The sequence below is a fragment of the Hylaeus anthracinus genome, unplaced genomic scaffold (assembly GCF_026225885.1).
Source record: "Hylaeus anthracinus isolate JK02 unplaced genomic scaffold, UHH_iyHylAnth1.0_haploid 12001, whole genome shotgun sequence".
Classification (NCBI taxonomy): domain Eukaryota; kingdom Metazoa; phylum Arthropoda; class Insecta; order Hymenoptera; family Colletidae; genus Hylaeus; species Hylaeus anthracinus.
In genome coordinates, this window is record NW_026534348.1 from 3,610,251 (window position 1) to 3,622,541 (window position 12,291).

The 12,291-nt window shown below is 36.6% G+C and overlaps 2 protein-coding genes across 2 annotated transcripts; one reads left to right on the forward strand and one right to left on the reverse strand.

Annotated features, from left to right (window-relative positions):
* Positions 1-619: 619 nt before the first annotated feature.
* Positions 620-8,318, reverse strand: LOC128891020 (uncharacterized). Its single transcript, XM_054150150.1, has 12 exons — positions 8,159-8,318; positions 7,523-7,701; positions 7,225-7,429; positions 6,956-7,152; positions 5,339-6,881; positions 4,426-5,177; positions 4,129-4,304; positions 3,622-4,047; positions 3,365-3,540; positions 3,030-3,277; positions 2,692-2,955; positions 620-2,619 (listed from the first exon to the last, which is right to left on the reverse strand). The coding sequence occupies exons 2-12, from the start codon at positions 7,660-7,662 to the stop codon at positions 2,448-2,450; spliced, it is 4,299 nt and encodes a 1,432-aa protein (XP_054006125.1). The 5' UTR covers positions 7,663-7,701; positions 8,159-8,318; the 3' UTR covers positions 620-2,447.
* A 244-nt stretch (positions 8,319-8,562) lies between these two features.
* On the forward strand, positions 8,563-12,258 carry LOC128891022 (peroxisomal ATPase PEX6). Its single transcript, XM_054150151.1, has 6 exons — positions 8,563-8,675; positions 8,743-9,940; positions 10,014-10,469; positions 10,553-11,185; positions 11,266-11,565; positions 11,654-12,258. The coding sequence occupies exons 2-6, from the start codon at positions 9,514-9,516 to the stop codon at positions 12,247-12,249; spliced, it is 2,412 nt and encodes an 803-aa protein (XP_054006126.1). The 5' UTR covers positions 8,563-8,675; positions 8,743-9,513; the 3' UTR covers positions 12,250-12,258.
* Positions 12,259-12,291: the final 33 nt, after the last annotated feature.

The following is a 12,291-nucleotide window of genomic DNA, read 5'->3' on the forward strand; positions in this document are numbered from 1 at the left end:
ACCTCAACAAACTAGAATTAGGAGGATGGGTCAGTCAAACGGACGGATATCAAAATATCATAACAGCGGTGGCCAAAGATCTTTGTAACAAAGGGAAGTATCGAATTATTCGAAATAAGGAGTTGCAGACCTTGCGTACAACGAAACAAAGACTGGAAGAAAAATCCAAGTATTATCAAGAACAAGTTGAATATTATAACGAATACATACAAAGATGTTTGGAGAACCTGCACACAGGAAGAGGGTATGTAACACGATTGTTCTATATTCTGTTATTCGCGCTTGTTACGGATAAAAATTACTTGCAGGTCTTTGCAAGCGTTCAAAGCGTTCCAGAAAAATAGTCATGCAAAGCTAAGGTCGAAGATGACGTTAAAATATTCGGGTGCAAAGTTACAAGAAAAGGGGGTGCTGCTGGAAATCGATGGACTTCCGCAATCACAATTTAAGAACGTTATCTTCGAGATAAGTCCAACGGAACACAGTGGTCTTTTTAACGTACGTTGCAAGTTCATGGGAGTGGAAATGGAAAAAGTCGATATTGACATACAAACGCTGCTCGAATTGCAATTCGAAGGTGCACCGATCATGGATATGTTTGGTAAAGCAAAGGTTAACGTGAATTTGCTGTTATATTTATTGAATCGAAAGTTTTACGGTAAGACTTGAAGAGGAAAAAAGTAAGTATATTCATGGGTATGACAATTATGCGCACTTGTGCAATCATCTATTGTAATTATGGATTAAGGATCAAGGATATGAATCTCGATATTTTATGGAGTTCGTGACAATCATAAATTCGATTTTTTTACATCATTTACAGTTGCCGCGCAATAATAATAATAATTAATTTTTGTAAATAATTGTACTTATAAGATCAGACTATTTATGTAATTTTATGATCGACTACTATAGCATAATAGTGCAAGAAGAAATATACGAATTTTATCAAATTACCAAAGTTACGAAATTACACAGATCGTGAAACTAGCCTAAGACAATTTTTATAACTTCATGTTGTGTCGTTAATGTCGCCAAAACGAAGATGGTATGTAAAACAAAAACTCCTAAATACAATCAGCGATTTTAATAGAGACTTATATTTTTCTAATTTTTATAAAAATAAGTAAACTAACTGTAGTAAATGTGAACCTATTGCAAGAGAATATGCTTCTTTCTTAATTCATTTTCATAACTAAACCTAACTCCGGCAGTGTACCAGTTTTTATTCTTTTTTTTTGTATTCCTTTATTAAAGAGTGTGTCGAATAGCCATACGTAATATAATATCGCATTATAACCTAAATATTTTACGTTGCACTGTCAAAATAAGACAAGGCATATTCCCAAAAATTCCTAAATGAGAACAATAGGCTGTCTATTATTGTTTATACGTTTCGTAATGCTATACATATAATTTATATTATTATTTAAATATCAGACAACCTAATGTTCTTGTGCATTTTATAAAATTGAATCATTCGAACACAAATCTGAAATTTCTATCGTTTGCGTAGTTTAATACAGTAAATTCTATTTTATAAAATATACTACATAAAGGCCTGTTTAGTGGATACTGGCGAATAAGCCTGCACATTTGAAACAAACGAATCGATCGAAACCAGATAAATAATTGTACATACATTTCATTAGTGTTTCGTACAAAATTTCGCTTGCATACATTATTAACTATATCATATTTCATTAACAGTGAAACGCCAATTTAAAGAATACCTAAAACGAAAGAAAACATTAGCATCATAAGCAATTAATTGCAGCATAAATAGTTTTATTTTTCTTACAGAACATGTAATGATAACTAAAATTTTAATATAATCATATTAAAATGTATGTGCGTGTAAGAAACTTGATACCTGTAGAACAAAAGTTTATTTCATATATATGATATAAACACTACATACATAGATAAACAGCCCGCATTTATCACACGCGCATTGTATTATAAATATTACTTTTTTTTTTTTTACATATTCATGTTCTCGAAGTCTCGTCTTTTTTTTTACTCAACTTTATTATACAAATCTGCCTTTACACAAATTACGTGACAGATGCTAACATCCAGGTACTGTGTCACGAGGTATCTTGAAAGACATTTTTATAACTTATGGCGCGTAAAATGTCAGTAATATAAAAGTTTTCCTTTTTCCGTTCGACTTTTTCCCTCTTTTTAATTCAATCAAATATTCAGTACTCCTAGTATAATTGATTATGTGCAAGCAATATAGTTTCTTAAAGCCTCCACGAAGCAGGCCATAAAGTGCATTTCATGTATTATTAACTGTGTAGTACATATATCACTGTAGTATTAACTTTTATAATAAATAGCACAATAACATTAATTCTCCGCCATCTCGCGATCTTCTGGTTCTTTACTAAATATGTGCACACAATGAGACATAACATTCGATACAGCGCATTCAGTAAGTGTTATCGTTTGTTTAGAATATTGACAAAGTTTCTAATTCTTGTCTGCGCATCCATTTGCGCTAATGTTTCTTCCATCATATTACGTAGCGAAGATAAATCTGGCATTTTATCGCAGGATTCAATATTTAACAGTTCTGTGAAGAATTTCTCCCAAAGAGTTCTCTTCATGTACCTACATTTTCGTATCGATCAATTATTAATTAATTATGTTTCTTCGTAAATCATTTCGTTCAAACGCAAATACCTTGGTAACTTCGTGGTGATGGACCAGTGCCCGCCGATATTCGATACTCTCATGTAATTGCCAAACAGTAAACAATGACTTGTCGCGGCTAAGCAATACAGATCGGTCTGGTACGTCCACGGTCTGCCGGTTTGCATCTCGATACATGTAAAGTCTTCTGTCTTTATAACCTGAGTAAATGTCGTCTTCTCCGGCAAAAGACTCATATCTATGCTACATCCGAAATCTATTAACTGTATCGTTGGCCTTACATCTTCCGTGGGTCTGCAAAGTATCGAATTTACGTATACAATGATATAATTAATCTAGTACAATAATGCGAAGTATCAAGCACTTACAAACGCATTAACAGAAAATTGTCCGGCTTGATGTCTCCGTGTATTATTTGGCATTTATGTAAGTACTCCACAATTTGCAACATTTCGATTGTGAAGAATATAGCTAACTGCTCCACCAATGGTTTACCCGTAGCAATTTTTATTTGATTCGTTACCGCTAATAGTGTTCCATATTTGGAATACTCCGACACCAGTACGCTGCTGTTATTCGCAACGTATACCATCGAGACATCCATAAATCCACGCAACTGAAAACGAAAGATACGCGTTAATATATCAAAAATTTAAGATAATTAATGACATACTGTTTGATGTAATAATAATATATACGCTACCACATGTGGATTAGTTAAACGAGCTTTAATCTCTCTAGTAATATAAAATTCCCACACCCAAGCAGGCTTTTGAGTTTTTAGGGCAACTGTTTGACCTGTTTGTAGACTCACTGCTTTGAATACTGTACCATACATTCCCTTTCCAAGGCACTTATCCAAATCATACGTTTCATTACCTGAATACATTAAGTAGATACAAATATAACACAAAACAATACGCGTCTATGATAGATGTCTCTATATCGAAGCACACTAACCAAGCGTAACCACAGTAGAAGGCACAAGCTTATTTAAATTAGTATCTAGTCTCACATATCCTTCTGCATGATGCGGCTGGGGGAATTTTAATTTCTTTAAAAGACTAGCTATTAAGTTTTTGTCAAAAGGATTTGTGTCTCCCGAAGGAAACTGAAAGCTTTCTTCCTCTGCTTGTTCCATCGGTTCGTGATGTTCCTCGCACTCCATCGGATCAACTTTGTCATCCTGTTCCTCTATCTCGTTCAGTTTAAAATTAATCGATTTTCGTAGATCACAGTTCTTCTTAATTTCAGAAGTAATTTGATCCACGTTACGTTGCACCGTACGCGGACTTTGGGCATGCACAGCTTGAATCTGAGCTTGAAGATTTTGGTCGTAAAGTTGATTCGCGTGTAGCGTGGCATCTGTAACCTCTTCGCTTTCACCTTACCAAACATAAAATACCTCTTTATACGTGCAAAATATTACGATAAACAATGGTCATTAAATACATTTGATGAAATTACATTGACTAATGGAGTGTTCTTTAATAGGAACCAAATCTTCCTTGGTTAACGTGAAAGCCAATCCAGCGGTTCTCGTGTGAACGCTACTACCAGAACTGCTCGATATATATTCTCTAGTCGATTCCAGTATAACGCTCAATTTTTCGTCGCCTTCGACATGAGGCGGTTCTGTGTTACTGTGAATGAAATCTCAAGTAAATATGAAATTACCGCGAATCGTATTAATCAACAATTAGACTCTAATTATGTTAAATATTCTAATGCAAACAAGCTACTATATATGAAAGATTTGCATACCGTGGAGGCACAGCGCATTGGTTCGAATACTGTGGAGTTTCTTCTGGTGCTTTGTAAGTTTGTTTGAAATGATTTGTCATAGGTGTAGAACTGGCCAATTGGGTATTAAATGCTTCGGTGAAACACGTGTCATTATTGTCTGTTAATGGACTAATACCGAGGCTTTCATCGATATATAAATTGTTTTCGTCAGCTGGCTTCGATGTCATATTCTCTTCTATCGGCCCATTATAGTCAACGACGATAGCGTTCTCTTTGTCCTCGGCACCTTCGAGATACTTGATGTCTCTCCGATTCATACCTGGGGACTTTATGTACGGTAACTCCGGAGGCATTCTATACGGTTTGTTGGTTTCCACGTCAGGTTCGGTGTATGGCGTGAAATGAAGCTGTTTCTGAGGTTCGACGTTTTGTTGCAACAACGAGGATTCCAACTGCGCGGGATACGGTTGATAAGCGATATCGCTTGGTGTTATGTTGGCGTAAACGGTATGTTGCAAGTGTTGTATGTGTTGGTGCGCTTGATGTGGTTGATGGTGAAGGTGTTGGTTAGGCGAATGTTGATGTTGCTGGGAATGAGACTGATGATGCGGCTGAATCTGGCTGTGAGTTTGCAGATGCGAAGGATGGCTAAGAGAAGACTGATGATGCGGCATCACATGGGCGGGCTGATGGGGTTGCATCAACTGTTGATGATGCTGCGAATGATGCGGTCGAGAATGGGATTGCTGCACTTGTTGCTCGTGATGTTGCTGGAACCAATTGTTTAGAGAATTAATACAGACTTATCGCTTAACGGGAGTATTCTAGTCTAGCGTTTTAGAAAAATCGATTTTCTATTGCATTCGTTTTTCCGTAGCCACGCTAGAATACTCCCTTAAAAGAATTTCTCAAACTTGTCTTTAAATTATACCTGCAATTCGCACTGGTATGTGTTGTGTAATTTAGGACTAGCATAAGAACTCTGGTGCTCTTGATTGGGATAACTTTGATGGGTCGAATAATTTTGATGGTTTTCCTGATCGTTATACGGTTGCAAGTTGTACGAATGATGTTTACTGCTCGACATTGCGTGTTGAGTCATCGAACTATCCATATGTATGTCGAAACACATTTTTAAAATCTTCGAATCTGGAATTCTAGGTGTCATGGAAGTACGGAAATTAGAAGTAGGTGAACGCCACATATCTTGCACTACCGACATCGCCTCTTTCGTGTTAACGGTAAGACTTTGCCCGAGCAAATGTTCCTCAGGATCGGCAGTTAAGGACGACGTGTGATGCGGATGCATGAAACTGGAGGCTTGTAACTTTTGTTGCAAATTCAGTTCCGCTTCCATTCTCTGTACTTCGAGTCTCTGTGCCTCGAGTCTTTGGGCTTCGAGTCTCTGTGCCTCGAGTCTTTGCGCTTCGAGTCTTTGTGCCTCGAGTCTTTCCGCTTCGAGTCTCTGCGCTTTGAGTCTTTCCGCTTCGAGCCTTTGCGTTTCGATTCTCTCAGCTTCTAATCTCTCTAACTCTCGTTGTTCCGCTTCGCGCCTTTGATTCTCGAGAGCTAGATTTTCAGCTTCGTACTGCTGTCTCTGGAGTTTTTCTTGCTCAGCCCGAAGTCTCTGTCTTTCCAGTTCGAATTGCTCAGCATCTCTTTGTTGCTGTAATTTTTGGTGTCTCTCGGTTAGCTCTTCTTGTTCCTTGTACTCTTGTCGCTGTCTCAGTAGTTCTTGCAGAGACATGCTATGTCTTTGTTGTTCGACGTCAAAGCTTTTGTGTTGAATCTGTTGTTCGGTTTCTCTAATGTCTTGCGTTTCGTGCGATTTCTCTAAAACTTGTGCTCTTTGTGAATACCGTTGGGCTCTTATCTCTTCCATACTTAGATCCATGTTATTAGCATAAACTAAATCTTTTGGATAATACGGCTTTAATATAATATTTGGGTTTGGAGCGTCGGGTACAAATACAGGCACTGTTAAACACCCGGGATACTTGCTGTCATCGAAAAAGAATGTATGGTTTGGGAATAATCTTACTTTGTCTGCGTTATAATCATCTGGCTGATCCTCGTGAACTTTGAAAGATGTCTTTGTAACGTGTGTCATTAACGGACATCGCCTACTTCCGTTACCATTCCACGGACCGGCTTTAATGGTATTTTCTTTATGCACTGTATCTTCTATCGGAACATGATCTAGTATACTCGAAGTTTTCAACTCGCCAGGAACATCTTCCTGATATATTTGTATCCTGTGATTTACCGCGGCATTATGAACTGCTGGCGCAACCTGTGGTACGGTACCGGGATAGTATTCACGAACTCGATGCCCAGTACGTACATTGCTAACTTTTTTGCCAGCCTTTATCGCTCTTAAAGAACTAAAAGCTTGACGTTGTTCGAATAACGATCTTTCGCTACGATCCTCCGAATGACCTAATGTTTTACGCGCGACCGCAAGTTGAAAGTTCCTGAAAATAATACAAACAATTCGATGAAGCTTGGATACAGATTTATTTATCGCGTTTATGCTTGCGACATATACTTGTGAGCGTAATCCAATTCTTCCAGGGGTTCCGCTTTGGCAGATAAGCCCATTAAATAAACTTTATCGGCGCGTTTATAGTCTTCTATCTGTTCTAATTCAAAAGCCCATGCTCTGTACATATCCGCCACCATAGTCCCAATTCCATTTGTATATAAAAGTTGATACAGCTCTAAAGGATTTTTTTGCATACTTATCTGTAAACAATTATATTAAGTAGTAACAAAAACTTTGTTCTCCTGTGTAAAGAAAATTTTTAAATTGCTTACATAATTAATCCAAAGACGTATATATCTACGATCCTGATGGTACTTGACTTCATTTTCAAATATAGCTAAGCACTGCTGCAGAAGTTTAGCAATGTGTGACTCGTGTCCACTTTTTGGACAACTCTGCTCCATCCAAATTATATATTCGTACCAATTCTCCAAAGGATCGTCTCCTTCATAATTTTTTATTGCAGCTTCATACATTCTAAAATAGTAAACATAGTAATGATAGCTTGAAATTTCAATATTATGAAATCAATAAGATTTCTTTTTCACTTCTGTTTCATTTTTCACATACTGCTTTTCTTGTAAAAGTAATTGCTGAGCATCGGCATCTTCTTGAGCTCTCAAAGCAGTTCCCAGTTGTGCAGCATTTCGTCCATAACGCAAGGGCTGAATATTTTCTTTAGAACGAGCTATGGCTGTTGCAGGGTCCATTTTTAACTCTATATATTCTTAGACAAACTATTTTATATTCTAAAAGAAAGGAGTCAAAATATATAAATATTATCAAAACCGTTGCTAAATGTATGATGGTATACAAGATACTAGAAAAATATTCGTTAAGGATGTTGTCCTGTCAATACTTCATTCCAAGATTTCAAAAACTACTTAGACAGAAAAGAGATAGGGACAATGCAAAACGTCAAAAGTGTAATCAGTGATTTCTTCGATAGAAACGAAACGAAGTTTATAAATTGGCAGATAAAAAAACTAGCGGAAAGGCGAGTAATGATCGTACAAAACTTATCGAGTGAATTGTTGACAAAAAATTGTTTATTTGCATCTCAAGCGTATACCGAAAAGAGCCGCATTAATTATGAAACGGCCTTAATATTTTGGGATGTATTCGGTGAAACACAATACAAACAACCTAAACTAGTCACTAAACAGTGAATGCAAAGCGTAAGTTGTTTTCTCGTGAAACGCTTACCTCTCGTGCGTATCAAAACTTTGCATAATATTCTTTCAATAGCGGCGGGCCTTCAAATTGGAGCAAATCTATTCTTGATAACTCCAATAAGGACGCTATCAGTCTAGGTTACGTTAGTCTTCCATTTAACGGCTACAGGCTACAGGCCACCAACGGTTTTTCACTGTCTTCTGCTATGCTGTGCCTTAAGCCTTAAGTGATGCAAGAGTTACGTTTCGCTAACCACGAATTTTAATTCGATCAGATACACGAGAAATCGAGGACCGATGCAACGATAACTTCACACCGCTTAATACAGTTTTCACGCGAAACCCTATTGAAAATTACCAATGGCACAGCTGTTGCAGAGGGACCTTCACGGTGTATATCTTTCTCGCACCGTGCCCTCGTAATTTCGACTTCACTCTTCTTGGCCATAATAATACTTTCTGTTCTGTACCATCCTTCAGGTTTGTGTATAATGGAGTGCAAGAATAACAAAAATGGCGTAGCATTCCACACACTAAGCGAGATGCGGGTATCTACATTTCTACTATCTGCTTGTTACTCGCTATTTCTTTAAGTAATTGAAAAATCGTCTTTAGAAGTGGAACTCTGAATGAACTACGCAATCGAAACTCGTGCAGTACGCTATACGGTTCTGTAATATTAGAAAAATATTTAGTTTTCCAACGCGTATTTTGATGCTCATTGACTCATTCTACGTATTTTTTTGGCATTGTTTATGTCATATTTTGCGTTTTATGTACTCAAGGAAGAGAGTTTGTTTTGGAGCATACTATAAACAAGAATCATTTGCCTTTTCTTTAAATCTACTGATTGATTTTGCGTTTGAACAGTTCTCTTTTATTAAACTAAAAGGAATACTCGAAACTGTACCTATACTTAGAAATAATTATTGTAATTACAACTACTTTTCGTATAATGTATTTTATGAATAATAGAGAAAAATAGTTCTGACTGCTTCTGTTAGATGGCGCCACTAACTGAAGGGATTATGCTTGTTGCCGAATTAAATAACTATTCATAAGAATAATAAATTTGGACATACTAACACCATATCGAAGTGTTATAAGGCAAAGAATCCTATTAATTATGCATTTATGACAAAAAGAAGAGCAATCGATTAAAAGGTATCCGTGACGTCATCTAACTGGAACAGCCGGAACTATTTTCGCTACAAACTTAGGTGTTTTCTCACCGATGGCGCCACTGGTGCACTAAACCAATCGCCATCTGGTGGCGAAAGTATGAACTATTTTTACTACCATTAGCGTGACTATTATCTCCCGACTTGCGACTATTTGACATTGCCTCTGAAACGGCAAATATTCACATTTAAACATAAATACATTATGAGTTCTTTATATTTTTATACGAATTTTATACGAGAATTAACGAAAATGTTAATAAATTATAATCGCAAATACATACTCTTTTATATGTTTTTATATTATGCACTTTATGAGTTAAAAGCATTAATTGCTACAACTTATAAGTGGAAAATTGTACCCAACAATGTCTTGACGAAATTAATAAAACAATCTTATATCATGAAAAATTATTATGTCGACTGTAATTCTTGTTTGTTGATAAATATGAAATATTTAGAATTGTCTGCACCGACTTGGTACTATGTATGTTCTAAAGCATCCTTGAGAAAGTACAAAATATTACTTATACCTTTAAACAATATCGACGGAAACGAAATATTTGTATCTGAAATCGTTAGACATAACATAGAAAATACATTACAGTGCACCATTGACACTTGTTTCTTATGTAAGTATAAATGGATTATTTATTATTAACAAATTATCCTAGCAATTGAATAATAATAATTATTTAATTTCAGTACCAATAAAACATAATTTTGTTAGTTTTGCTACAGAGGTGAAAATTTCTATGATATCAAATCCATATGAAAGTACAAACGATGTAGTAAGTACTGTGTTAGAAAATTACTTTTCCAAACCTCGATTTTTAAGGAGAAATGATTTATTTGGTATCAATGTAAAAGAGCACATATCGGATCAAGTGTATTTACATAGCAACCCTTCCTTGTCTGTGATATATTTTAAAGTTAATTCTATTAAAGTTGTTGATAATAAAAATTGTACAAATAATAATTGCTCGTACATTTTACGTGGAGAAACAACACTTATTCAAGAGCCAAATATCCATAGTTACTTACCTCGAAAACATTCTTACCTTGAAGAAACCACAGAGATGTTAATAGAACCGTATCCACCAAATTTTAAAGAGCCTTTGGAACATTTAGAACACTGTATTTTGCCATTCATAAACTGTGGTAAAACTTATTGCTTGAAAATAAACCATAACTATACAGTCCTAGCAATGCATTTAATATTTAGCATCTTATATTTCTTCTAGATATTCGATTACCCATAAAGCCAATATTTCTTGTTAGGGGACCACAGGGTTCTAACAAATGCAAGTTAATTCAAACCGTATCTGAAAAATTGGGTTTGAATTTTCTTTGTACAGACTTTGCAGAAGTTCAAGCGTTAACATCCGCTCAAACGGAGGCTAAGCTACGTATCGTGTTACATAACGCTAAGCAATCTGTGCCATGTATACTTTATTTAAACAATATAGAGGTATTTGGAAAAAATTCTGAGGGCCAAAAGGATGAAAGAATTATATCAACGTTTTCAACCGAAGTATCCGCGCTATACGATAAATATGTAAAGTATCCTGTTATTATAGTAGCTACTACAAGTGAATCTGATATATCAGCAGAACTGAGCAGAATGTTCATTGAAACAATTTATGTGGACCACCTAGATCAAAATAAAAGGGTAGATTTAATTTCATGGCTACTTGCAAAAAGAAATTTGTGTCACAAAGTGAATTTATCAAAGATATCTGGAATGTGTTCGGACTTTAGATCTTCGGATCTTAGAGCCCTGATATTTAACGCTGTAAAATTTCATTGCAAAAGGAGCGATAGTAAAGATTTGGAATCGTTAACGCTATCGCAAGAAGATTTTGATCAGGCTTATGGTAAAATCACGGTAACCGTAAAAAAAAATTATCATTATTTACGATACTTTCATTTTAATCATTTTGATGTGTATTTATAGAGTATATGCAATCTATATACACCGACTGCAAGGGAGTACCACGCGTACCAAAAGTTCATTGGGAAGACATAGGTGGTTTAGCGGATTTAAAACATGAAATTATGCGTCGAATTCAGCTCCCACTGTTGAATGCTCTTGGATTCGGTCAGTCTGGACTGCTTTTGTACGGGCCCCCTGGAACTGGGAAGACGCTTCTCGCTAAGGCCGTTGCGACGGAGTATCAACTTCATTTCTTATCGATTAAAGGTCCCGAGATGTTGAACATGTACGTCGGTCAAAGCGAGAAAAATGTTAGACAAGGTAAAACTTTAAGGATTATGGACGATAGAATACATGATTAGACGTGTGTTTTAAAACATAAACGTAAACAATGGATTATCGTCCGTAGTATTCGAGCGAGCAAGAGCTGCGGCTCCGTGTATAATATTTTTTGACGAGCTGGACTCATTGGCTCCCAATCGTGGTCGCAGCGGTGATAGCGGAGGAGTCATGGACCGCGTGGTATCCCAGTTACTCGCCGAAATGGATGGCCTCGATTCCTCCAGCAATATATTTATTATAGGCGCTACGAACAGGCCAGACCTCATCGATCGTGCCCTTCTCAGACCTGGTCGTTTCGACAAATTACTATACGTCGGAATTCATTCCAACCGTGATTCGCAATTAAAAGTACTGGAGGCGTTGACTCGTAAATTCAAATTGCGCGAAAACGGAGAAGAATTATCGAAACTGGTACACGAGTTACCGGATCACACGACTGGCGCTGACCTGTATTCTGTCTGTTCCAACGCGTGGTTGAACGCTGCACGTAGAGTCTTGAGCGAACACGATCAGTCTACTTTCGACAAGATCGAATCGAACGATTCGGTTACCGTGGATCTGGAAGACTTCTTGAAAGCCGCACGCGAATTCATTCCCTCGGTCAGCGAAGACGAAGCTGAAAGATACAGAAGGATGCAGACGGAATTATTTTCGATATCGTAGCGATGTTAAACGTTCTACGGTCTTATAAACCACATGTCGATT

Coding starts and splice junctions, on each gene's coding strand:
- LOC128891020 (XM_054150150.1), bottom strand. CDS start 7,662: ATGGACCCTGCAACAGCCATAGCTCGTTCTAAAGAAAATATTCAGCCC. Junction 4,048..4,128: donor AGAACACTCCATTAGTCAAT/GTAATTTCATCA, acceptor ATGTTTGGTAAG/GTGAAAGCGAAGAGGTTACA. Junction 3,541..3,621: donor TTCTACTGTGGTTACGCTTG/GTTAGTGTGCTT, acceptor TAATGTATTCAG/GTAATGAAACGTATGATTTG.
- LOC128891022 (XM_054150151.1), top strand. CDS start 9,514: ATGAGTTCTTTATATTTTTATACGAATTTTATACGAGAATTAACGAAA. Junction 10,470..10,552: donor TTTGCCATTCATAAACTGTG/GTAAAACTTATT, acceptor TATTTCTTCTAG/ATATTCGATTACCCATAAAG. Junction 11,566..11,653: donor CGAGAAAAATGTTAGACAAG/GTAAAACTTTAA, acceptor TATCGTCCGTAG/TATTCGAGCGAGCAAGAGCT.